Source organism: Trachymyrmex cornetzi, unplaced genomic scaffold (assembly GCF_001594075.2).
Source record: "Trachymyrmex cornetzi isolate Tcor2-1 unplaced genomic scaffold, Tcor1.1 scaffold726, whole genome shotgun sequence".
In the NCBI taxonomy this organism is placed as follows: domain Eukaryota; kingdom Metazoa; phylum Arthropoda; class Insecta; order Hymenoptera; family Formicidae; genus Trachymyrmex; species Trachymyrmex cornetzi.
The window spans coordinates 456127-478071 of NW_017300055.1; the positions used below are offsets into that span (position 1 = coordinate 456127).

Here is a 21945-nt window from a genome sequence, read left to right on the forward strand (position 1 = left end):
CCTGAGCCTTCTCTTCTCTCGCGGCAGCGTTCAAATCAATTGGTACGTCAATCGTACATTCGTCGTCGCGGAAGTCTCTTCAGCCTAAAGAAACATTTTTGTAACGAAAATATATACTATGTATAAATATTCACAAAATGCAATTGTTTCGTAATTTACAGAAAAGGCAATGATACTTTGAAACGATGATGAAAGAGGGGAGAAGAACAGGGAAGATGGCGAAGTAAATATAACAGATAGAAAACGTGCAGGAAGTCTTGAATTCTAATCAACTGTCGCATGATTTGAGCAGGATTGAGAAATGCCTTAAAAGTGACGAAACGTAAAAGTCCAATTGAACGAATAACTTATTAATTTTTAATTATTTCTGCGCACTTATATTGCAAATTATTGATAAGAATCAGATGCGTGTAACATAAAGTTCAAAACTCGAATAATCGGAATAAGAATCTTTTTTCAAGTAGGGGAGACCGGGGCAAATTGACGCTATTAACAGTTTTTTTAATTTTTAAAGCGCAATTTTTACACAGAAATACCTATTTGCACGTTAAACGAAAAATAGAGATATTGTTTTATAAAATAATTTATAGAAAAAAAGATAATATTATGTTTTGAAAGGTATGCATCTTACATCTATTTTTAAAGAAAAAATGTCTTGTAATATAAATTTAATTTGCAGCAAACGATATTCACGTCGATATCCACACAGTACACTTTATCCAAGAAACGTCATAGGAATGTCCTTAGAATGTTCAGAGAACATAGGATCGAACGTCCTCTGAATATCTTTAGGATCCAAAGATCTGTCCTATACGATTCGAGATATAGTCATAATATATATCGATATTTTAGAAGATCAGCTATCGAGAATAGCTCATATTAGGATTACTATTCCTAATAGCACACTTTATCTGGGATATATCCTGGGGATGTCCTTAGGATGTTCGAATAAAATACTGACGTATACAGCATCCTCTGGACGTCCCCTAGAGATCTGTGCTATCAGAGATACTACGTTTTGCATCTTTTCTTTTAACTTTGCACCTTTTTCCGAAAATTAAATCGATATGAAATTCCGAGTTGTCTCCCTTTCCACGCACGGTCCTGACAGGTGGAAATCATGTGGCCGCTGCGACAATCACGAGAACGGTCGAGCGAAGTTCTATTGTGGGTCAACGTGGGGAAGGGAGAGCGATCAGCGCCACCTCGTTCCTCGATACGTAGCAATGGCAGTAGTGGTGGTGGTCTCATCGCGTGCGACTGCTCCATTCACTGGATGGTCCGGATTCATCCGTTGGTCGTTGTAGCGATCGCGATCCGATGAGTCTCGTGACTCGCCGTGTCCGTAGTGCCCGCACTCGCGTCCACCACGCGCAGTTGCGCTTCTTCGGTCAGCGCGACGTGATCAAGAAGTAGATACACGTATATGTACGGTGCGGGATATTTCCAGGGTTCCAGTGATACGTGATCTAGCGGTCAATTCGTTGGTGCGCGGTGATCTGTCAGGAAATGTGTCGCCGTTGTCCGACCGGCTATTGAAAAGTGCAAGCCGCTCCCGTTCGAGCCGCTTATTCGATTCTTGTTACGTGAGAAGGATCTATGCTCCACAATCCACGGATAAAATGACGGTTGCTGGAAAGGTAAACTCGTTGGATCGGACTATTGATCGCGAATCGTTGCGAGATTTTCGCGCTTCTGGGCACCGTGTCAAAATCATTTAAATCGTTGAATCATGGAATATGTATTCGAATGCTCGCAACTTTTCATTGTTCGAGGCTTTTCTTTGAAAGAAAAAGCTTCTTCGTTCAAAAAAAAACTGTCATTGTTTTCAAAACTACATGTTACGAGTACTTTTAGCTCCTTGGTACTTGTTGCTTAATATCACTTATTCATACTGCGATTACAGTTTATTAGAATATTTGAAATCGCGCCACATTTTTTAAAATTGCAAACCTCGTAACAGATTTCTATGAGAATGTTCTTCTTTTTTACTGCATGATAGTGTATTGTATATACAAGTAATCGATAATAAAATTATTCAGTTATTATCACAAGTTGATCGCAAAGATGGAAAATAGAATGATATAGAAGTATTATAGTTTCGTTCGCGCTTTGCTCGTTATCTCTTAATCTTTTCTCTGTTCTACACAAAAGATCTATAATCTACTCTCTACCCCGAACGCAACGCCGAATTTCGACACGGACAAGCGTTATCGCCCTCCTTGTGGCGTGATGTTACATGCCGTAATCGAACAGACGTTAAAGTGACTATAATTATTCTCGTGATTAGCTGTCATCCGATTTACATTTAATAGGTTCACTCGGCCGCTAATTGGTCGATCAATATTGATAAATCAAGCGATAAGAAGTGACAGACAGGCAAACTTCTAATTTTTTCCATGAAAGTCACGTCATTCCTTATATAATATATATTATATAGTGTACATACGGCAATAACGATGGAACCAATGTTTCGAGATTATTTGGAATCACGTGATAATATATAAATTTGTATTTGAGGTGTTTACTCAAAATGATTTTTAACAAATCTTTTTAATTGTCGTCCTCTGGTGAATTCATATTAATTTTTGTCAAAAATACGAAGATATAAATAATAAGAAGTTTCCAGCAAAGTTTAGAAAGAAAGCTGATAATGAAACTTTATTCTTCAGTAATTTTCGCGTAAAATTTTAATTCAATGTTAGTTTAACATTTGAATATAATTGTAAACAGTTTAATTATAATTTTAATTAGATTAAATTATAATAAATTTAATTAGAATTAAATATAATTTTATTTTATTTAATTATAATTACTTTATAATAAATTAATATATTATAGTGTAATATATCTTTATATGACAAAAAATACTAAATTCATAAGAAAATATATTTACTGTAGTATATTAGTATATTTATTATAATCATATTAATTTTATATATTATACAACTCTCTTATTATAATTATAATTAAATTCATTTAATAATTATATCCTCGATATTATTAAATTTAGTTATGGTAAAGCACTGACAATAAATCAGAAAGTTGCCCGACGTGAATGACGACGAACTTTCTTGATGTTTTCTGCTAAAATAAAATTCTTCAAAATAATTATTAATTAAGAATACTCAGAAAACGTTATTTAATTACTGGACGCTTTATTTGTCCGAGACGAAGAGGGAACGTGTTCGATCGCGGTCGAATCGTGTTTGGTGAACGCGCACTCTCGAAGGCACGCTTCCGGGTTGGAATACTTGACGTTCTGGCCTTTCACGCAATCGTGCGAGAGAGTACGGCAAAGTGGACACAGCCGCCAATCGGGCTCGCATTAATCACTCGAAACTCGGTTTGCGCCAGTCCGCTCGGTTGGAAGTGTGTCGAATCCGGTTGAATCCCGTACCACGCCTCGTATGCGACGAGGATGAGCGCAGAAACGCGACAGCTATATATACAAGCGGATACTCTTTCCGGAGTAATGGTTGTCGATAATAATTCTCAACTTTTTTAACAAAAACTCGAATTTCTCATTCACGAGGTGAAGAGGAAATTCTTTTTTCATGGTTTACTAAATAATATTGGGTTAGGGAAAAAATTCCTTTACAAGTTGGTAAAAAGACCTTTCCTTGATATCTTTGTTAAAAATGATCAAAATTTAAATTAAAAAAAAGTAATAAAGCTTGAAGTCTCTACTTCTGAATAGTTCCTATATTTTTTGAATTTATGCGAGTTTTGTAATTTTTACATATATAAAACTACGAGCTGAAAAAAATGAAAAATTTTCTTTCACTTTATTGATTTGTAGCGTGCCACAAAAAAATTTGAGCAAATTTTCGACTATCTATCCTGAAAGCTTGAAGCTTTTCCTACAAAATCATTTTTTTTAAATGTTCCTACGATTTTTTATTGCTGATTTACTCGCGGATTAAGTAAAAAGAAACATTCTGATTTTGTTACTCGTAATTCCGATAAAAATCATCGTATCGCAATTAACAATATGGATTCTTAAGGCTGAAACGTTGTTCTAACAAGTGGTGTAATTGCCAGTTTTTTAAAAATAGAATATATGGATTGCTAAAAAGTCTTTTTATCAACTTATAAAGGAACTTTTTCCCTGACTCAATATTAGCACCAATCACTTTAAACGAAAATTGAGCGAAACTTCGGGAAAAAATACGTACGGGATAAATATTTGCACGGACCTTTATTTTTGTATAAGATTGAAAGGGAAAAAGATTTACAGTGGTCGGTAAGAAAAATGATTAAATTTAACAATTAAAACAACTTATTAGGCTCCAACGAATAGAATTTAAAAAGTCAAAATATAAAACAAGGCAAAGAAGCCACGCTTGATGTTTGAGCAATATAATGTTTATATGCTTACCCTAAGATAGCATTTACACAAAAAAGATTGTATAAGTTTTTTCGTACGAGCAGTAGAGAAAAGTCGCCGATACTGACATAAGTCTCCTAAAGTGATATCCCCTTATTTCTCAGAGACCAACTATTACACTTTATTAATACTAATAAAATCATGACCTGTTTAGCTATAGAAGTACAAACTCATAATTCGTATATTTGTGGTTTGTTTCTATACCAAATCAGCTAAAAACAAATTCTACGAATGCAAAAATAAAATTCTTACAATTTTCTTTTGCAAATTGCGTGATTTAAATAATAATGACTATATTATTGATAATATTACGTCATTTTAAATGCTTGTAATTTTCTAAATTAGTTTTATTTATATTATTCTTTCTCTTAGTCTTTTCATAATATGATTTTAAATTAAAAATTAGGATGCAGCGTAAACCGCCACACCTGTCTGTAAAACAGGCCATGAACTAACTTAATCTAATGTTGCTTTATAGTGTCAAATAACTCTATTGGAGCTGAAGGTAATCGTGCATATGTGGAAAAACTCTTGAAAAACTATCGCTTTACATATTTATATCTTGCAGAACAGTATAAATAAATATGCATGTAATTTAATAAAAATGTTTTATAACGAAGTGAAAAGATTCTGGAAAATATTATATACATTCACTTGGTACTTTATACAGATAATTCTTGTAAAATAAAAAGAATAGGAATACGTAGCATTACTGCCTACTGTCAGTTTTGGAACCCATTTTGTCAGACGCTCATTTTTGCTTATTTTACGAAAAAATTAATTATTGTAAAATTGTAAACAGTATTTAAAAAACTGCTTATATTATCTGATAGAAGACACTTTTCAACTTGTACTTATGTTTTTAAAGTTTTATTTTTACCTTTTGTTTAAAAAGTATTGTCTAAAAAAAATCACAAAAAAATTTTTTTTAATTTTCTTTATAAAATCAAACTATTGACACAGCAATTTTCCAATTTCTTGATGAAACTTAGGACTTGAAATCGTCATAACTTTGCGAAAAATTACTCTGGAACAATTTTTAAAAAAGCAATTGAAAGTTTAGAATGTTTAGATCCCATATCGCAATATTCCGTTATATTTCGAATTTTCATTTATGTACATAAATATGCGAGTTATTGCGAAAAATTTGTTTAAACAGAAGTCGGATATTTAAAATCATCATAAGATAAATAAGTTTTTATTTATTAGCATCTTAAAATTTCACTTAAAGTGATTTTAAAATAAAAACAGACTATCGATTTATGAATATCAGTCATAAGGCACATTCGGAAAACGAGCTATCAGCACTATTACGTCATTTTATCTCCGTTTTACGTTAAACAAACGATAAGCAAATGGAACGCTGATGGCCAATATACGACAAATCAGTTGAAGCATTCATCGTGTCTGCATGCAAAATGAAGATGCAGTCTTCTTTTCATACGCAAGAATTTAAAACTTAGATATGTACACTGAAAAAAAATATAGTCAATTTTAATAAATATTTAGTTGAATACTGCCAACTAAATATTTATTAAATATGAAGATATATTTATTTGATACAAGAAATATTAATTTGATTTAACAATCTTTTTTTTTTACTGAACAAATATTTATTTACTGTAAATAAATGTTTAGTTGGCAGTATTGAACTAAATATTTATTAAGATTGACTATATTTTTTTCTCAGTGTATATACAGGGTGTCTCACGTAACTGTGATCACGATTTTTCCGGCACTTCCGATGATGTGACAAAAATTATTTTGAATAAAAGTTAGTCAGTTTTCAATCGACTACAAATTGCAATATTAAAAATTTGCAAAATATTCTTTTTTAGGATAAAAATGAATTCAGTAACGTGTGAGCTCAGTTTCTACGAGGCGAAATCAACTTCTCACGGAAAGAAATTAAGTGAACGATTTTTCTTGCTCCGACCTCTTTCCTGCGGTCAGACCGCAAGGAAAACGAGTCAGCAGCGATGACAATGATTCTGGTTTTTAATATTTTGTTTGTTAAATTATGATCGGTTAAAAGTTAGCAACTTAAAACTCGTACCGTAATTTTACTTTATTTTGTGGCAGTTTATAATAAGCAAAACGAAGAAAAAATCTTGTATAAAATGGATAAACGACAAAATTTTGGTGCTCATCTTTTTTGACCGGTACATCATTTCCGAAATGAGCACCCACTATCTTCTTACAATATTAAAGTGCCAGTAAAATACAAATAGCGAATTGATTGTAGGCTCAAAATATTTCTCTATTTACGTGCTCTTGAAATATGCATAACCAGATTTTTATATTTACTTTTTCATTTAAAAACTGACTATACGGAAATTACATTAGTTTATATGAATTTTTTTTTAACTAACTATCGTATTATTATTTTATCGATCTCGGATAAATTCAGTAGTGTTACTAGTAATTTGAACATGAAGCTGGCATTTTTCAGTCTAAATAAACTTGGAAGTTTTGTGAAAGTTCACAAAAATGTTCTCCTGAAAGAGTCAAACAAAAATATAGTATATAAAATAGAGTGCAAAGATTGCAACGCGACATACGTAGGGCAAACCGGCAGAAAATTAATAACGAGATAATCCAGGAACATCGTCGGCAGATGAACAGTTCTTCTGGTACTAGAGCGGTCAATACGGATTACAGACTTTCTTTTAATCATGATTTTGATTGAGAGAACGTCAAAATTTTAGATCGTGAACGTTATTCAGGAAGAAAATTGGTATCTGAGATGTTACATATACAAATGCAAAATAATAGTCTTAACTTACAATCTGACACAAAATTCTTACGAAAATAAATAACGATAACGAAGGGCAAAGTAAGAGTCAAAATAAAATCAAATCTAACGTCTAATCCTGAATATAATACATATAATTAATTATAAACATGAAGCAACAATTTAATAAAAAATCACAATGGTAAAAAGATTACTGAAATTTTTGATAATGGGATTATTGGGGCAATTAATCTATATTAAAATGTAATATGTAAATTTTATTAAATGTAAGTATTGTAAATATTTCGTCTTATAGGACGATTTATAAATTGCTTAGTAATTTTTATTACGAAGTTTATAAAATATTTTTTGTATATATTTCAAAAATTCTTATCATTATAATAATATTTAGTAGATTGCCAAATTATCAACTAACTTTAACACTAAACATTGTAAAATTTGTAACGGATTTTGTATATGTAATATAAGATATTTCCGGTATATACCTGACATAACTTAATTTATTAAATATTATTTACTATTTCTAAAGTAAACAAACAATATCAGTAAAAACTTCGTACTGTGAAACTTCTACTACTATGAAAAAAATATTAGAAATTCGCAATATTTATTTTTCGTATTAAAAAAAGAACTTTTTCAAACCCTTGTATTTTTGCCGTATATATCATAGGAATGGGGTATATACGGCTACTCATAAAGAGAGGGGGGTATATACGGCTCATGAAAACTTACACAAATAATGCTTATAAATAAAACGTAAAATGACACAGTAATTTCTAAAATATGTTTACAAAGTTTTATTAAGGATTAAGAATGATATAAATACATACGTATACGAAGTACAGTCGAACCTCTATAAAAGTAACTTGTCGGGACCGACCGACCTCCGTAAAATTAAACAAATACGCATGCGCGAGCATAAGTGCTCGATTACTATATGGGGGGTTAAGGTGCCATTACATGTAAGCGTCGAGCGTCGAGCATCTGCGCGGAAGATTATCGCGCAGAAGTTTGAATCTCCAGACTCCTCCGCAATAATCTTCTGCACAGTTCCTTGACGCAAAATGGTAAATTATAAGAGGTCATGTTCTGATATACACTATACTATTTTAACATATGATGCTGAAAATTTATATTTATTTACATTATATGGTGTAAACTACAAAATTCCACTATTAGTGTATCTCGTACATTAAATTCAATTTCAGTAAAGTTATTAAACATATTACTGCTCATGCTCTGACGCTCGAAGCTTGACGCTGTCATGTAAAGGCACCTTTAAGACATGACTTTTACGGAGGTGTAAACAAAAACGGAGGTTGACTTTACGGAGGTTCGACTGTAATAGATAATAATTCGATGTCGATTCCATTATCATTTCTCACTGGGTTGGCAAATATAACTTTAATTTCTATGTCAAGAAGGAGAGAAAATATCAAGGAGGCAAATCAGAACCAAATGAAGCTAATTAATAGGCCGAAAGAAGAAAGGACGGAAATGTAAATGACAAGGACGATGTGAATAATGTGCAAGATCTTTCTGTGAATACCTCGTATAACCGGCGTCACCGCGACTCGCGCGCGTGCTGATATCGAAATAAGTTAGGTGATCTCTGGTACCGGTACCGGACCGTCCTCCTTCTGTTCTTTGCCGTTCTTTTCTGTAACATGTCTTCTATATATAGACATCGCGGAACCAGTGTTGTTAGGCGAGCCACTTTTTTAACGCATGCGCGTTCAAGTATAGCATCACTGCAGTATTACAGTCAGATTTTAACGGGTCTTGCAAGTACCCTATTTTGATATTCTTATGAAAATTATACAATTGTTTTTTGAAAAATCAATAATAAAAGAATCATAAAGCTAAATAAAATAATAAACGCATTTACGAACACATACATGAAGATTCTTTAATCTTCCTGCAATGGGAAATCCCGCCAAAACAATAGATATGTACTTATCTCTTTATATACGTTACTGGATTTCTCTAGTACTGCAATGCGCCTGCGCTAAAAAGACGGCTCGTCTAACAACAATGCCGAACTAGTTTCCGGAATATTTGAAGATAAAGCTTTTTAGAGACAGTTCTTCTGTCGAGCGATGAACATTATTAGATTTTAACTTTCAAGACATTCTAAAGTAAAAAAGTGTAAGAATAATGTTAATAATCTTATACTTCAAAATTTGATTATTAACTACGCTATTCTGTTACGATGGAATCTATGATTTTTATGTCTTTACAATAGATGTATCCCAGAACGATAAAAAAATGTTAGAAGAAACATAATTATGATATATGATGACAATAAATATTATATTGTAAAATAGGAAAGTCAACTCCTATGATCTTGACCTTGACGTATGTTGTCAAAGTCATGACCCTGCGAGTGATTCCCAACAGGTTTTAGCCATTGCTCGTTACTTATTAACAAATCAAGTTGACAGTATAAATTGTATTGAAGTAATATTTATTTAATATTTACAGTAAGTTTATTCACTATTTTATTCAGTAAATCATGGAACAACATAATTGTATCTATAGTAACGATTTTACTATAACTACGTTTCAACATACGCTGGTAGTATTTGTCAGAATGTGACGACTTTGAAATGGAAACAGAGGTATCCTAAATGTGTTTTTCTACGCAAAATGAAGTTCATCCCTCCCTCTCTGTCTAAGAGCCGTAACAACTATTTACGCAAAACTAATGACTATCTATGCGAAGCGAAGTATACCTATCCCTTCACTTACGGGTAGAAAGTCGTTTTAATTAAAGCAGATAATATTACATGTAGGTTCAAATTTTGAATCACAAACTATTCTAAACAGCGGACGAGGTGAACCTCGCTTTTCGTGGAAAATTGGAGGCAAGGGAAAACGTTGGACTTCTCTTCGCGTTTAAAGTCGAACACCTCTAAACAGGAGGCGGGATAGGAAATGCCTACTCTATCTTGTCTTGACATAAAAGAAGAACATTCTGTAAATTATATAGCAGAATATATGTAGCATATATAGTAAAATATATAGGGGGAAGTATGACTATATTTAAAATGATATATAAACTAATAGGATCTTGATTTTTTATTATTCGAAATGTTTTAAAATAACAAAATCTAAAATTTTGTATTCTTTATAATAAAAAAAAAGATAAATAGACGAACATTTGATATGAATTACCAATTTATTATTGTATATTATTTATTGCTATAATTTGTGTCCATTCTATATTTGAAGGATTCTAAAAATTGAATATAGAGATATGTATTTGACGTTTCTTTATGACAAAACGAATAATAATGTTAAAAGAGCCAGCACAGGAGAAAAGGTACGCAGCGACAAAACTTTCTTTGGAAAATTGTCGTCTTCCGGTTGATTTATCCTTTCGCAGACTTTCTATTAAAATCCTAGCTGACATTCGCGATATTTCATCAAAATATATATGGATATTCGAGTTTGCGCTCTGAAAATTTATTATATCTTTACATAAAAATATTTATCATATATAATTTATAAAAAAGGTGCCTTTTTCATATTTCCTTATTTTCTTTTCCAATTTCGACATCGATATAGAAAACGCAAAAAAGATCGTGAAAATGTTTCCAGCAAATCCCATGATGCAATTCGATGACCACAAAATTATATTATAGATTGAAATTTATTAATATTTTAATAATGTGTGCGTGCATGTACGTAATGACAGAAACTATTCTTGTTAACACATATATATGTATATTATAGTGATGGAATTTTTATATGTGAATATACTGCAATGAAAAGTACAATATACACAGTTTGTATTTTTAAATTTTCGAACTGTCGAATGTAAGTACTATAGGTAAAAAGAAATCATAAATATTTTTCTTCTATAAAATTTCGAGAAAGAAGATCCAGATTTCAATGTCGCTCCTAAATTTGAATAGAGAATAAAGATGACTCTCTCTCTCTCTTTCTCTCTCTCTCTCTCCCCCTTCCTCCTCTCTCTTTTTTTCTCTTTCTTTGTCTTTGTCACGTATGCTATGTACATGTTGTCCGTCGTTGCTCTTCACGTGTACTCGATATGTTAAGCTAGATCCGGGAGTGGTGGGCGATGATGCAAGGTTGTTGAAAAATTGCACGAAAAATTGGCGTGCACGCAACGCCACCAATTCAATTTCGGTTCTCGTAATCAATCAATGATCAATCTACCATTTATGAAGGGGGAAAGAAAAGCGGCATTCCAAGTCAATAAATTTCGTAGTCAGGTCACATCGTCCATATATACCTACGGTAATCGATTCTGGTTCTAATTAGGAAACCTATTCATTGTTTAAAAAAAAAAAAAAAATAGTAATAAATGTATTCACTTATCAATATTTACAGTTACTTAAAGTTAGCTGCTTATCCGATGCATAAAATACGTAGATAGCAAAATCGGAACAAGTTCACTTCAAGTGAGAAGCTATTATTGCCACCTTTTGTTACACATTATGGTACGCTCATTCTTGGCTGTATTTCGATAATTTTAAATTGTTTATGTAATTAAACAATTAATAAGTTTCCTAATCAATAAATCTTATTTTTAAAAATAATTTTTTTCTCTGAAATTTTGTTCTGTTTCTTTTGTTGATAAATAATAATAAAAAAAATATATATAAAAAGATTGCTTTTACAGTCCTTTAGGGTGAATTCGGACAACAAAAACAATTGCTTAGTATATATCAGGGTATTCTTTATGTACTACTAAAATTTCATAAATTTAAGTTGCTGATTTGGGAGCCTATCCTTAATTGTTGGCACTATTTAACAGTATTCTTATGTAACTTTCTAGTTGTGTTCCTCGTGCATTTTGAGAAGTGAGTTATACAAAAATTCTCATTGTCACTCTAGTCTACTTGTAACATTATGTCGTTCTGTTAGTGGGAACATCCTAATGATCGGTATGGTGTGTGTGTGTGCGCGCGCGCGTGTGCGTCTTTCTTCCCCTCCCCTCCCCTTCTCTCTCTCTCTCTTCTTCGTCCTCGCGTCTCTCTACTTTCACCTGGATCTCCGCTAATGGTTACATCCGCCAACCTGGGAGAGCTATGCCCCATTTAAGATAATTTCTCGAATCAGAAACGCGCGAATACCTTTCCAATCTCTCACTTTTAAATTGCGATATTACATAGTGTTTAAAAAAATACTAATTAACAATACAAATGTGTCGTTTAATAAATAAGAGAAATTTTATTTTTTTAAAATGTTCATGCTTATGTATCGCGATATTTTTATTGTTTTTATTATTTTTTGTAATTTTTTATAATTTTCGTCATCTGTCATAATTTACAATGACGACTGTAAGTATAATTATCAAGGGCGAAAATGCAAATAATACGACATCGCAAATATATCTACAAATTTGAAATCTTACGCTGAAAAAAAATATTTTGATTAGATACAACAACAAGGCACAGGGGAAAGTTGCCTATATCGTATCCCCTAACGTTTAAACAAAATTGTAACAAATGTACTAAAGAGATCAGAATATTTCTGTACTTACATTAAACTTTGGTTTATTGGCAATAAAACAAAGCGATACTTTTACGAAAATAAACATTAAATCATTGTTTAAATTAGATTTAAAAAAAAAAGTAGCTTTCGGTACGATCGAGACGTTAAATTGTACCTCCTGGTTCCTAAATCGTACTTCTAATATAGCAAACAAGCTGACATTGCTTAGTGTCATTTTAACATTAAAATAACATCTTTAACATCAAAATAATGGTAAATAACGTCAGTTTGTTTACTGGGAAAATAAACACAATTAATTTTAAAACTCATTTATTAATAAATTTATTTTTAATTTTAAACTGAGAGTCTACATATTTAAGGTATAATAAAAACTTTTCTATCATAAAAACAGAAATTAGATTCTGTGTCTTTTAAACTCATTTAAGAAAACAAAGTAAAAAGCAATACTTAAATTGATTTAAGCTATCATTGCACTATATTTCAGAATATTAAAATCTCAGATATATTCCGAAAAAATAAATTTTGGAAATAAAATCAGTTACCGATTTTTCCGTCACAGTAGAAAAGATTCAGTAGAAAGACTCAATAAAAAAATTTAATAGAAAGACTCAATAGTTGATAAGTAATCACTTTTTTGAGCGCTTATTTAAACAGTTTTGGTAAATGTCAGGATTGTCACTACAGGTTTTGTGCAACCACTTAGAACACTTGACACACTGAATCCAGTCCACTGTAGGTCCTCTTTTATTATAGAGGAAAGTCGCCGATACTGACATAGTTCTCCTAAAGTAACACCCCCTTATTTCTCAGAAACTAATTATTGCACTTTATTAATACTAATAAAATCATGATGTAGAATATTTCTAAAACGACAACTCATATTGTAAATAATATCATCATGTTGTAGAGATACATAGACTGCACAGTATTAGATACGGGCAGCATGCCAGACGCCGAGGACTCTTCATACGACAGCGACTACGAGGCTGAGGATTCGACAACAACAACGGCGACGACGACAACAACAACAATGACAACAACAGCAGCGGCGCGGTGTCCACGATCGGAGTCGCAGATATCCCCAGTACACCCGGACGTGTCTCGCACCACATCGGACACCCTGGCGGCAGAGTTCGCGGAGTACGTTACCATCCAGGGATCATCACCTACGCAAAACCCAGGTAGGCCTTTGCAAATTTTCCTGCTATCGCTATGACAGACAAGGTAGAAGATCTTCAATTCAGAAAGAACTTCGCACAAATCTTATGAAGAATGGGTTTCAATAAGATTGCTTCAAACCTTAATATTTTGTAGCTATCAAACTAATTAAAAGTCCTCACAAGCACAAACCTTCAAACGCTTTAGTTTTTGCTCCAGGACCTTAGAAAGATCACATCTTACACGGAAAAATATGTCTCTTTTATTAACATTGGGTTAAAAATACTGTATAATATCTAAACAAATTACTATGTCAACGCTAATAATGCCATTTTTTTCGTCGCCAAAAATTTCGTTCGTATACTACGAATAAAATTGACGTGAAGCCATGAAACCGAGCAGTATTTAGTTGATCTCTTTCTAAGAGATGGCGTTGCAATATGTCAGATAAGGACAGATGAATGCGTTTGAGCGAGACACAACGATGTATAATAAGTATAAGAAATGAATGAAAGATGTCACTATTGTCGAATTTGGAATTTTAAAAAGTCTGTACTATCGACCTTGATTAACTTCGACCGTCTCACTCCAGCATTCCCTTAAACTCTTTGTGTATTCATATATACGGTCTTAATAAATCGTTTATTGTCATTCATTTAGGTTATACCGCTCGCGTGGAATTCGCACTTAAGTTGGGCTACACCGAAAAACTGGTGCAAGCAGCGCTACAGAAATTGGGCCCGGATCCGGGTCAGAACGAGCTGTTGGCCGAGCTGATCAAACTCGGAGCCACTTGCTCCCCAAAGTTTACCGACGGTCCCGAGGAAGTAGATGATCTGCCGGATGCCGAGGCAGACATTGACGAAGGCGGAGGGTCGATTTTGACCTCAATGACGGCGACGAATGCCACAACGGTGAACGCGATTTCATCAATGGACCTGAGGCCTGTTGTCATCGACGGCAGTAACGTCGCTATGAGTCATGGTAATAAGGAAGTATTCTCATGTCGCGGTATCAAGATTTGTGTTGATTGGTTCCGCACCAGGGGGCATAAGGAGATCACTGTCTTTGTACCCAAGTGGCGGAAAGAAGCCTCGAGACCTGACAATCCGGTCACTGATCAAGAAATCCTGGGTGAGCTTGAGAAGGATCGTCTGCTTGTGTTTACGCCTTCCAGGTTGGTGCGATGTACGCAATTTGTCTGATGCCCATTTCCACCAATATAGATTAACTTTAATCTCGATTCAACTTATTCTTTATCTTTTTTTAGAACTAGAAACAGACGAAGAGTAAGTTGAACCGAGATTAAAATTAATCTACATTGGTGGAAACGGGCATGAGTTACACAAACTTAAATAATTCGTTTAACATTACACAAAAATATTTTCCTTACTTTTTTTACGTTCTAAAATTACATTTTTAGAATATAATGGATCTCTGAGTAAAACAATTACATATTCAGTTCGAGTACATGATTAACTAATTAACATGAAAATTTAAATTATACAGGGTGATTCAGAATAACCTTTTGTCCTTAGAGAGACATATTCTTGGCCGTATTATGAGACGATTTTTCCTTAACGACAATTTTGTCCAAAGCTTAGTTTTCAAATTACAAGAAGAAATAGTTAGCGTATCACGGGTCGCGTATAGGAGACGGGCAGGAGCGGCGCTCACGGTTAGACGCGGACGTTTTACGCACGGGGTGCACATTGACCGGATGCATTCACACGTTTATAAAAACACGTTCCTTCTTCTTTCCCCTCCTTCTATCTTTCCCCTCTACCACATTATCTCTTTGTCTTTCACATACTTTAAATATTTCATTAAATTACAACACAATATGTGTTACGTGCGGCAAGCAGCTGACGGGTGGCACCCAGTTGGACACGGCTCAGTTGGACACGAGCCACTCACAGGGCTTGAGACTACAAAGCTCCTAAGCACCGGTCGCTGTGATTGGTGGTGTCCAATCGAGCTATGATCAATCGGGATCAAAAATCGTCTCAGGATACGGCCAAAAATATGTCTCTTTAAGGACAAAAGGTTATTCTGAATCACCCTGTATATTTGTCTAATTATAATTGTATAAAATTTGTACAATCAACCAAATAAGAATACGTTTAAACTGTGAACAAGGAGCTACGAGTCTCAACAATATGTGTGAAAAACGGGAATTTAAAACTGAGATCATTAAAAACAGAGCGAAGATGCCCCTCATTCCAATACCTGAATTTATTTTGCCGACCGACTAATATTATCCGGAGCTAGAATAATCGAGTCAAGGATTTCCCTAAAAAATTGTTCTCTTCCTTTTTCTTTTTCATTTTTCTCAGTATTCAATTTCTAGAAACAAAATTGAGGCGTTCGGTGTCTTGAGAGATGTTATTTCGGGATTTCCAGATAAATAAAGTTCATTATTGTGATTTTTTTGGATCCATCCAAATGCATGTATAAATAGACAAGTACATTAACTTGAACTATTTTATAAGACTGATCGATTTCTTGTAATACGCTTTTATATCGCATTTTGACAATTTAATTATTTATATAGTATTATAATATTATTATGTATAATTCAAGATACATTGGTATACATGACGCAAATTATTCCTTATTTTTTTAACGGGAATATTAAACGTCTGTAGATTAGTGGGTGGAAAGCGTATGGTGTGTTACGACGATCGGTACATCCTGAAACTGGCCGCGGAGATCGATGGCATTGTCGTCAGCAACGACAACTACCGAGATTTGGCACAAGAGAATCCCGAATTTAGAAGGGTCGTAGAAGAGAGAATTCTGATGTACAGCTTTGTAAACGATCGATTCATGCCACCAGACGATCCACTCGGCAGAAGCGGACCTACATTGGACAATTTTCTTAGAATCGTTCCTAAAAAAATCGATTCCGCTCCTCCATGCCCTTATGCCAAGGTAATGTTCCTCTTTTTTTTCCTTCTTTTTATTTATTTCTAATATAATATTACGCTTTAAAAGTTTTTTATTAAACTTTAAAAACTAAAAGAATTTTTTGCTAAAGTTAAAAGATTAAAGCCGGTATATAATTCTAAAGTTCATAATACTAAAATTCAGATTCTAGATTGAAAATTTGGTAAAAATTTTTTGTCAAATTGAATAAAATTACATCAAATGCGGTATATGCTCTTAACAAATTAAATTAAGTTAAATTAAATTAAATTAAATTAAACGGCTATTTCTTAAATTACCAGAAATGTACATACGGCAATAAGTGCAAGTTCCGACATCCCGAAAGAGGACAACATCCACATAAATCTGTGACAGAACGATTGGTGGAGCATGCTCAGCGTCACTTACAGGCCCGTGGGCCCAGCCTGAGCCTGCCGTTGTCATCTACAAACGCATCTGTATCTCCTCAACATCCGCCGCTCTGCAAAACTAAATCAGCCATGCCATCGAATGTCGTTCAATTCTTATCGTCTGTTCCGAAAAGTAGATCAGTGGAAAATGTCACATCTGATTTGTCTACAACTAGTCCCGTTATGTACAGCCAGCAGATGCCTCCTACACAAAATTCTCAAGGTGATAATTATGAAGTATAAATTCTGAACACATGTATGAATTATTTAATAAAATCTTGATGAAAGTTTTTTCCTGAATTATGTAAATAAATAATGATAAAACATTACTGAAATTGTAATGAACAATGATGAAATATTACTGAATTTCATAAAAAAATTTTTTTTTACAAAAATATACACTCTATACACACGATGGGTCATTTGTGACCCAGAGGTGAACTTCGAAATTATTCTAGTTAAAGGATACGCACGAATTGAGGCCAACAACGCACAAAACCTATTCTTTAGATGCCAAACTTTTTTTAGAAATAGAAAAGAGACCGGTATTTGACCAGGTACTCTTAATATTTCAAAGAAAAGAAATGCGAGAAACGATACCATGTAGCGGCACTCCCAGAAAAATGAATTCACGCTTTTTGTTACAATACAAACCGATTTTCTTTTAGTACATACATAACTTTTTTTTTTAATCATTAAATAATCAAATAATTTAATAATCTGTTTTGTTAAAGGTTACCCTTCCTCAGCAAACTGGCCTACATCAAGAGTGAGTAATCCCGAACCAGAACCGGTGAAACTACATCGCAAGCTACAGCGGCAATTAACTCTGAATCCAACATGTGATCCGCGGCTTTATCAACTCAGACGATATCATCAACAGCAGCAACAGCAGCAAACCGGACAGTCATCGCAACAACAGCAATCAGTTATCAACTCATCACGCTCTAATATGCAACACCGATCGTTGACGAGACTCGCCAGTAATGACTCGTCGTATCCGGGTACTGCCAGTATGAGGTGAGTCTGATTTATCTAAACATATTCATTAATTTAACCCTTGAACACCACCGTGGGTTACGGTAACCCAATCCGTTTGAAAAAACGCGTGGCGTTTATGAACGATCAGAAGTGTGGAGTGGAAACAAGGGAAGGAAAAACTTTCGCATCCCTACTACAAATCCCCCGCCTGGCAACCTCAACGTGCACGAACCAGTCGAGATAGAACGCCATGAACTTACTGTGTGGATTACGCTAACCCTGTGTGGTTATTACGTTTTTTATTTCGAAATCAAATTGTAAGTAAATATACGAACAAGATCAAATTCAAATGCGAATTCAAATCGAAGAATTCATGAAACACACAAACATTCCAGAAAATCAAGATCCGCGCGATATATTAGCTGTAAACAAAATAGAAAAACAAAGAAAATGTTCATTCTGTTCCAGGGGTTTTAGATAGGAAAACTTATTACATACGCTTGCAGTGCCAACAGTCAATGTATAGGGAACATGTCGCAAAAATTTGTTTCGCCTGTTCCACGCAAATCAATGAATAATTTTTTTTTATATTTAGATATTATAAAGATTTTTGCACTAACTTTATCGTATTACTTGAAAATCACCCAAATTCAACCTCGTCGAATAAATATATTTTTTAGGATAATTCGTAATAATGTTTTTTTTTTCTTAAAATACAACTTAATATGTTTTGATTTCTGTAAATTAAAACCTTGTATCATTTTTTTGGAAAATAACTAATTTATTTTAAAAACAACGATATTTTTTAAATTTTGAAATTCCTTTCTTCCTTTTTTTCAAAATATCTTGATTTTCGGAAGTTTTATGATATTCTTATCTATATATTCTTTTTCCTTACTGTCTGTTGTATCGAGTAAAAAAAAACGACGTTAAAATTGATGCATTAGATCCCGAGATAAAAACAAAAGAAAACTCCAGGATTACCGTAACCCATGTGTGGTGAAATCAGGTGGCGAAAATAGTATGGTGTTCAAGAGTTAATATTGTAGTTTTAATATTTTGTAGAAAATATTGCACAATATTATTGCAATATTACAATTCAGTAAATATAAGTCCCACTACTAGAGGGATATGCTTCTTGTAAGAAGAAATCTAGAGATTCTATATAAGAAAGAGTACGCAAATCGAGTTAGTGAATCTCCTGGACATTCTCAACCTTTTTTGAGGCGTGTTGGGATTGCCACCCGGGTGTTCTCCGGATGTCATGTCAATACTATTATATTTCAGCTGGGATTATCCCGATTGCCTTCAACCTCATCACCAGCACGTGATGCGTATCGCTTCTGCCCCGGATTCTTATAGAGCGTGGCCTCCACGTAGTACTGCCTTGATGCCGCCATCACGAGTGCAGAGGATAGGTACCTCGGATCCTCAATTAAACCTGTTACCATCCCCGCCATCTACAAGTTTACACGTGCCCTGGGGGATGCAAACCCAGGACATTCGACGTCGCCTGCACTATCATCTCGCTAACATTTTTCCCGAAGAGCAAGTGCAGGCTGTCATGACGCTTCATCCCCACGAGACCGATCCCCAACAGATTTGTGCCGCCATTTTGACGATGTTTCCCAAGAATCAGAATTGATGATGAATTTTATTCACATTCAGAATATTCACGAAACGATTATCATATAAACTGCATTGAAGATATTAATTAATTGAATCGTTACAAAAGATATTTGTATTTTTTGGATCTCTCTCTCTCTCTCTCAAGTTTTCTTTTGAAATTTCACAGTTCAAATGCATTTTTGTCCTACTAGCCAAGATAAGCTAGTATTTCTTGGACGAAGAAAGCGAGAGATGAAAACTAACAACTCAACACAAAAAAGTTTCTAAGAAACTTTTTAGACGTTTTAGATTGTCGCATTGTTCAGGAATAATTGTCGAGAGAGGAATGATTATACATAATAACGCGTATTAGTTTAGGGCATTATAACAGGAATTGTTATTATTCGAGAAGTAAACCATGAGAAGATCTGTTTTAATTAATCATAATAAACTTGCATCAATGACTAGAAACCGAGGGGGTAACCACTCTTGAATTCCGGTGTACATTCTGTCAGAAGTCCGATGAAGTCCGGTGAAGTCCGGTGAAGTCCGGTGAAGTCCGGTGAAGTCCGGTGAAGTCCGATGAAGTCCGGTGAAGTCCGATGAAGTCCGGTGAAACCCGGTGAAATCCAGTGAAATCCGGTGAATTCCTCGAGTCCGACGAAGTCCAATGAATTCCTCGAAGTCCGATGAAGTCCGGTGAAGTCCGATGAATTCCGATGAAATCAGATGAAGTCCGATGAAGTCCGATGAATTCCGATGAATTCATGAATTCTGATGAAGTCCAATGAATTTCAGTGAAGTCCGATGAATTCCGATAAAGTCCGATGAAATCCAGCGAAGTCTGATGAATTCATGAATTCCGATGAAGCTCGATAAATTCCGGTGAAATCCGACGAATTCCGGTGAAATCCGATGAATTCCGGTGAAGTCCGATGAATTCATGAATTTCGATGAAGTCCAATGAATTCCAGTAAAGTCCGATGAAGTCTTGAAGTCCGAAATCCAGGTTAGGTACACCTATTTTTTGAGTGGTTACCCCCTCGCTAGAAACCCATTTAGTTGAATCAATTAATTTCTTGTTTAGATATGGGCAAACAAATCCTTAGTTGATTTAACTAAATGGGTTTTTCAGTGATATCGTCTTATATTGATAAACTTTTCGATTCGCAAAATCGTCTTGCTTTTTCACCGATCTCTATTTAAATTTCAATTAAATTTTAACTAAAATTGTAACTTATTATAAAGAATAACGCGATAGAATTTTATATATTTATTGTCATAACCAGATTAGAGAATACTTCGGCGCCAATTATTAATTATCTGATTTTGTGACAAAATTGTTTAATAGATTCTTTATCGATATCTTTTTCGTCAGTTTCTGTTACATAAGAAAAAGAAAATGAAGATATTAGATACGTGACAAGTTTAAAGTATATATAATTTTTTACGCAAGACTGTATTGAAATCAATCGTTATATTAGCGGCTGTGAATTACGGAAGACCCATGTATTGGGTGTTTGGTATTAGGTGTAATACCGTTCATGGATAGGTAAAGTAGACTAAAATGAATTGAAAAATCGCTTGAATATGACAAAATCATATAAGACTTTTCAATTGAGTTTAGTCCACTCTATCTACTCATAAACGGTGTTGCATTTAACATCAAACATCCTGCGTACGCGCGCACTCGCCCCCTCTACCCACACACACGCGCGCGCGCGCGCACGAACGCACGCACACAGACATCTATGTATAATATATGTATGTATATCGCCTGGCAATTAAAATGTAGCTCATGATTAGTGTAGGGCATAATATACAGAGAGTCTAATTACAATCAATAGAATCGAATTTCTTCCAAATCAAATAAGATCTAATTTTTCTTTTTTACTGTATCGAAAAAATTTGATTTCTATTGATTAGAATTGGACATTTTGTATGTGTATAATGCATAAAGCATTTCGGTGACCTGAAATAGGACGAGTATACCGTGCAAATTGTACGAGAATTAATTAATATTTAACTAATTTTTATATCGTGTGTTGTCTTATATTGGAGAATATTATACTGTATTATAATCCAATGAAATGTCAATTATGCATTGCAGCTGTAAGGCTTACGAGAAAAAAAACTAATTTTCGAATTTTATGTAAATCTGATTCAGTCAGGATAATAAGAACTTTTAATATTTAATTTTTAAAACCCACATTTAAAATTCTTTCTTC

The 21945-nt window shown here is 33.8% G+C and overlaps 1 protein-coding gene across 1 annotated transcript; it reads left to right on the forward strand.

Annotated features, from left to right (window-relative positions):
* Window positions 1-1194: 1194 nt before the first annotated feature.
* Window positions 1195-19782, forward strand: Regnase-1 (zinc finger CCCH-type containing protein regnase 1). Its single transcript, XM_018517787.1, has 7 exons — window positions 1195-1640; window positions 13540-13813; window positions 14451-14967; window positions 16439-16724; window positions 17021-17351; window positions 17863-18148; window positions 19397-19782. Exons 1-7 carry the CDS (start codon window positions 1623-1625, stop codon window positions 19752-19754), a joined length of 2070 nt encoding a protein of 689 aa, XP_018373289.1. The 5' UTR covers window positions 1195-1622; the 3' UTR covers window positions 19755-19782.
* Window positions 19783-21945: the final 2163 nt, after the last annotated feature.

Coding starts and splice junctions, on each gene's coding strand:
- Regnase-1 (XM_018517787.1), top strand. Junction 14,968..16,438: donor CTTGTGTTTACGCCTTCCAG/GTTGGTGCGATG, acceptor AAACGTCTGTAG/ATTAGTGGGTGGAAAGCGTA. Junction 17,352..17,862: donor TCCTACACAAAATTCTCAAG/GTGATAATTATG, acceptor GTTTTGTTAAAG/GTTACCCTTCCTCAGCAAAC.